The sequence below is a fragment of the Neopelma chrysocephalum genome, unplaced genomic scaffold, assembly GCF_003984885.1.
Source record: "Neopelma chrysocephalum unplaced genomic scaffold, ASM398488v2 Primary Assembly neopelma1_23b, whole genome shotgun sequence".
In the NCBI taxonomy this organism is placed as follows: domain Eukaryota; kingdom Metazoa; phylum Chordata; class Aves; order Passeriformes; family Pipridae; genus Neopelma; species Neopelma chrysocephalum.
In genome coordinates this window covers 7,140,083-7,145,402 of record NW_020897692.1, presented here as the reverse complement: position 1 = coordinate 7,145,402, position 5,320 = coordinate 7,140,083, and the positions used below count along the sequence as shown (strand labels likewise).

At 40.2% G+C, this 5,320-nt stretch overlaps 1 protein-coding gene across 4 annotated transcripts in view; it reads right to left on the bottom strand.

The window, feature by feature from the left end:
- Positions 1 to 1,177: 1,177 nt before the first annotated feature.
- Positions 1,178 to 5,320, bottom strand: part of SNX14 (sorting nexin 14) — a 51,481-nt gene continuing 47,338 nt past the window's right edge. Inside the window, exon 29 of one of the 4 annotated variants that reach the window (XM_027695935.1) lies at positions 1,178 to 2,012. In XM_027695935.1, the coding sequence (XP_027551736.1) occupies positions 1,974 to 2,012 (39 nt within the window). In that variant the 3' untranslated portion in view covers positions 1,178 to 1,973. The remainder of the gene's footprint in view (positions 2,013 to 5,320) is intronic. The other 3 variants (XM_027695953.1, XM_027695959.1, XM_027695946.1) reach the window with 3 other exon arrangements.

The window sequence follows — 5,320 nt, the reverse complement described above, 5'->3', positions numbered from 1 at the left end:
CAAATTGAGTACTCTTCATTCTTTAATATGACCAGTTTGGGGACCGTGTCTAGAGCAAGAACACAATCTATGATTGTGTTTCATATAAATATGCTTGATTTTTTACCTTTTCCAAAGAACAAAGCACAGGACTCCTGCCTCTTACTCTGTTTCAGCAACATTCCCAGAGAATGTCAGATAGAGGCACTGACTCCTGCAGCACTGTGGCATCCTTTGGATATAGTGAGGTAATGGGGCTTTTTACAGCATAACCTGTCTTCATGATAACTGTGATTATACCTCAAAAGCCCATCTCTTCTATGGGAAGGCTGTGTTTAAAAAATACAGTTGTAAATACAGGCTAATGAGTATGAAATCAAAAATCAGACTAAATGCTAAGTGTACACTTCTGATGCTTTATCAAGAAGTGATTGATTATAAATGAGTGCAAACAACCATTATTTTTTTAAGTTCATTCACATTGGAATTTTTGCCATCAATGTGTTTTCATGTTGTTCAATGCTATTTTAAACTGATTATCAGTGTTTTAAATAAACCCGCTTTGTTTTTCTGGAAAGCTCACTACACTCTTTTTCAACCCTGAAGCTACTTGGCTCTTAAATTCACTGCACCTGCAGATTTCAAGGAGAAGGTGCGCTAAGATAAACACTCAATATATTTAAATTTCAAGACCTCATTCATTTCCGCATACATTCAAAGGTTGTGCATGAAAAGCTCTGGACTACACAGCTGCAACAGGACGACAAACCATGACTGACCTTTACACACTACTTCTTATGCCCTGGCATTGATGGTTTGCCAGTACCAGCCCTTAAGAGTAGTTAATTTACAGAATGGTCTTACCCAAATCAACATAAAACCAGTAACAGAGAGGGCACTTATGGACCAAACTGTACCTGCGCTCCAATTTTTAGAGTTGTAACAGCTCCTCTGGCATAGCCAGAGAGAAGAGAAATAACAATTTTACCTTCCTTTGACAAAGAGAAGGAAAAGGTTTGCAATAGTAATACAGACAGCACAAACTGTATTGACAAAGAACACCAATGCTGCATTAGATTGGCTGGTTTGTAGCAAAGGAGAAAATGGGTATTGTCTGAAAATAAAAACTGAGGATGCCTATTCAAGTATCGCTGTATTGTTCTGTGAGTAAAACTTGTTAAAAATCCACACATGAAAGTCCATTTCAAAGTCTCTTTTATAAAGGCTGGGCCAACAAATTAAGATTTACAGGAAAAATCTTCCACTCAATTTTATAGGAATAAATTTTTAAAAAAAGCTGTGAACAGACTTGCATCCTGGGATGCCAGATGTCAGAAAAAAACCAACAATCCCAGGTAAGAAACTGCAGAAAAATAAAGGCTAGGGTAAAAGTCAAAACCACTTTTCACACCCATTATTACTTTAAGAATGCTTTAGACTTGAAGATCATGTATTAAATAAGACTTAATTACATGTTATTTTCCATGCTCACAAAGAGCATAAAGGCCAAAGATAGTTCTGAGATTATTTGTATGCAACAGATTCAATCACATAATGTCATTTTTTAAAAAAATAGTAGGATTTAAGACAGTTAAAAATAACTTAATGAGAGCATTCTGCAACTTCTTCCAAATATTTTTTCTACATATCCTTTAAGGAAGACACCTAGTAATTGCTCTTTCGGTAAAGCGTAAGTTGATCTCCAAACTGCTTTATTTGATGTCATCCTGTAATTTCACACATGGAGAGATTTGGGGGAAATTAATTTGACTTTTACTGGTAACAGCTAAAACAAATTTTAAACAAAAAGTACAAATATTTTATTTACTTGCAACTGATATTAAATTTTTATGTCTTTATTGAATAAAGATATTTTTTAGAACTTAAATTTTATGTTATTTACAACAAAATATACAAGGCAAGGTTAAAATGTCACATGTCCATTACAAAAGTGCACAGCAGATGCTACTGGGTGTCCAACAAGGTCCCTTCACTCACATCCAACTTGACACAGAGCTCGTTTCCTTCGGACCCTGTTAAACAATAAGGGCAAAAAAATTTACTTTCAAGGTTTGAAAATGCATATTTACATAGAAAAGACTGAATTGAGCTGCAATCATTAATGGTATTTGAAAACATCCACTTGAAACCAGAGTTAAGAGAAAGGACGGCTACTGGGTTTTAATACTATTTGTCAAAATAGGTATTTTCTTCTCCCTCTGGAAGTTCCACCTCTCCCACTCCTAACTGCTAAATACAGTTTTCTTAACAGAGCAATTTTTTGCTCTGGAAATGGTAGTGGAGCGATGTTTTTTCAAGTGGATTTCTTTCCTTCCTCTGCTAGGAATGCTTCTCCCCTCTCAGCTGTCCTTTTCCTTGCATCCTGTCTGACGGACTTCCAAGGGACTGCCTGCACATTGTATCAGAGTTTTACGGCTCTTATCCTTCAACCTTGCTCACTTATGCATGCTGCCATCAAACACATCAAGCGATCCAGCATGTATCCGCACTGGTACGTGTAGCAGGAAATATCTTTGAGATACCAATCTCAAGAGTGGAAGCAGATGGACATCCCTGCTAATGACAATTTTCCCATTTCTCCCATCGCAGTTTTCTCTGCCAAAGGAGCAGTGCTCGAAACAAAACTTCCAGGATGCTCAGTTTTCCCTTTAAATGATGACTGACCTGAAATATTTTTCTGTTCTTCACTATAACTACAAACACATTTTGGCATGAAGCAACTCAAAAAGGACTAGTCTCTGCTGAATAGAGAGGACAAGCATTGGATTGATTCCCCCCCACAGTATAATAGATAGCTAAGTAAGAACCAGTCATTACTTTTAAACTTCCCCGTTACAATTGTTAGAAGGAAAAAATTCTCTTTCTAAATGGCTTCACAGTCTGTTTGCAGTGATTTTGGGGAAACATTTTCCAGGGCTCTAGATGAAAACCACTGCCACTCCTCCGTCCATACCCTCTCCACCTTGCATTTCCCTTCTCAGTCCTGGTCCCACTGCCAAACATCACAGATGCAGCACTTTGTTCTGTGTTGCTCTCAGTACATCCGAAATAGGAAAACAGCTGAAGTTCCTAGTTGAAGTATTTTTCTTCCTTTCCTCTACTGAAATCTGGGCCAGTGACTCCCTTGCTCTGTTCCCACCAGCTTCAGGCACAAGGAAAGGGGAAGCCCAGCCCTCAACTCTGCTGTTTCACCAGGAGCAAAGGTGGTATTAAAGGTCCCTCTTCAGCAGGTGGTTAGGAAACTCTGCAGAGCAGTCAGGCAGTGTCACAGTTACACAGAAAAAAAGAATGGATTAAGAAGTACAAAACTTGATCTTGATTTGCATTAAATAATCTTTTCTTGATTTGTTTTTGAAGAAAAAATATTTTACCTCATTAAATATACACACAGTTATGGAATCACAGCAGGGTTGGGGTTGGAAGGTGCCTCTAGAGGTCACTTGGTCTAGACCTCAAGCAGAGCCGCCTAGAGATGGTTACCTAGGACCATGTCCAGACAGCTTTTGAACATCTCCAAGGATGAACACTCCACAGCATTCCCAGGGCAACCTGTGACAGTGCTTGGTCACCCTCACAGTGAAAAAGTGTTTCCTGATGTTTAGAGGGAACCTCTTGTGTTTCAGTTTGTGCCTGTTGCCTCTGGTCCAGTTACTGGGCACCACTGGTTCTGTCCTCTCTGTACCACATCCTCAGGGATTTACACACGTAAGATCCTCTGAGCTTTCTCTTCTCCAGGCTGAACAGTCCCACCTCTCAGCCTCTTCTCAGACAGATGCTCCAGTTCCTTCATCATTCTCATGGCCCTCCACTGGACTCTCTCCAGTATGTCCATGTCTCTCTTGTACTGAGGAGCGCAGTCCTGCACACAATATTTCCAGATGTGGCCTCACCAGCACTGAGCAGAGGGGCAGAATCACCTTCCTCAACCTGCTGGTAACACTCCTGATGCAGCCCAGGATACTGTCAGTCTTCTGTTCAACTTTGTGTCTATCAGGACACCCTGGTCCTTTTCTGCAAAGCTGTTTTCCAGCTGCGTAGCCCCCAGCCCATCCTGGAGTTGTTCTTCCCCAGGAGCATGACTTTGCACTTCCCTTTGTTGAAATTCCTGAGGTTCAGCCTGTTTCTCCAGCCTGTTTAGGTCCCTCTGGATGGCAGCAGGACCCTCTGGTGTATCAGCCACTACTCTCAGTTTTGTGTCATCATCAGCCTGTCCCATCATCCAGAGCATTAATGAAGATGTTAAACAGGACTGGAGCCACAACAAATACCTCCCTAGGTACTGGCTTGCCTCCAATTAGATTTCATTCCATTGATCACCAGCCTCTGGGCCTGACCAGTGCTTTAAATGCCACTTGTTTTTTCCATCATCAACTGAGGAAAGACCAATGTTCCTACATATATATATATATACACACACACATACACATACACTATTAGCTGCTGTATCTATTACTGAACACAAAACCAGTTCAGCAGAGTAAAACAGCAAGTCTAAGTTAGGTCTTTTTTTCAGCACACAAGTCTCCAGGCTACTTCCTTGTTCCCTTGGTCAGCTGGGAGACAAAGCTGGGAAACAAGCTCTTTTGCTTGTTTTTAACTGTCTGAACACTGGCATGAGGAAGGCAGCTACAAAGTAGGTCAAACACACTGAGCCAGCCTCATTTCAGTGGAAACAATGGAAGGTGTCCTGGCTTGTTCCGATATATAATATTTGTTTCTGTTTATCATGCAAAACAAATCACTGCTGGCACTTTGCAGTTTTCAGACACAGGGTTCACGCAACCAACATTTATTGTTAGTGAGGCATTTTTTTATTTGTTGGGTTGGTTTTTTTTCTGTCTAGCTAACTAGCAAATATCTTCTGCTTACTATGAAGACCAAAGTGTAAAATTGCTATGTAAAACCGTGTGTAGGTTTGATATACATAAGTACAAATATTAGATGGATCCCAAACCTAGTGATATGCATTTCTCTTGTGCAAATTCTGTCTCCTTTATCTGGGAAGTTGGAGTTAATATTGCAGTGACCAAACTAGGGCTAAGACACCCTCCTGCCAAACATTCTCAAGAAAAATGCTGCAGCTTGACATGAGCTCTGCATGCAGAATTCCTTTCCTGAATTGGGAAATGCACAAAATAGAGTGGAAACAAATCAGTCAAAGAGAAATGCACAGAGATCTTGACCACTGATTGCTCTGTTGAATTCCACTGAAAGACAGCTCATACTTGCTGTATGCTAGACAAACGGCCCTGGGCTGATTTGGAAAGAGCTAATTAACCAAAATGTAAATAACCCAGATTCAAATACTAGAAAAACACAG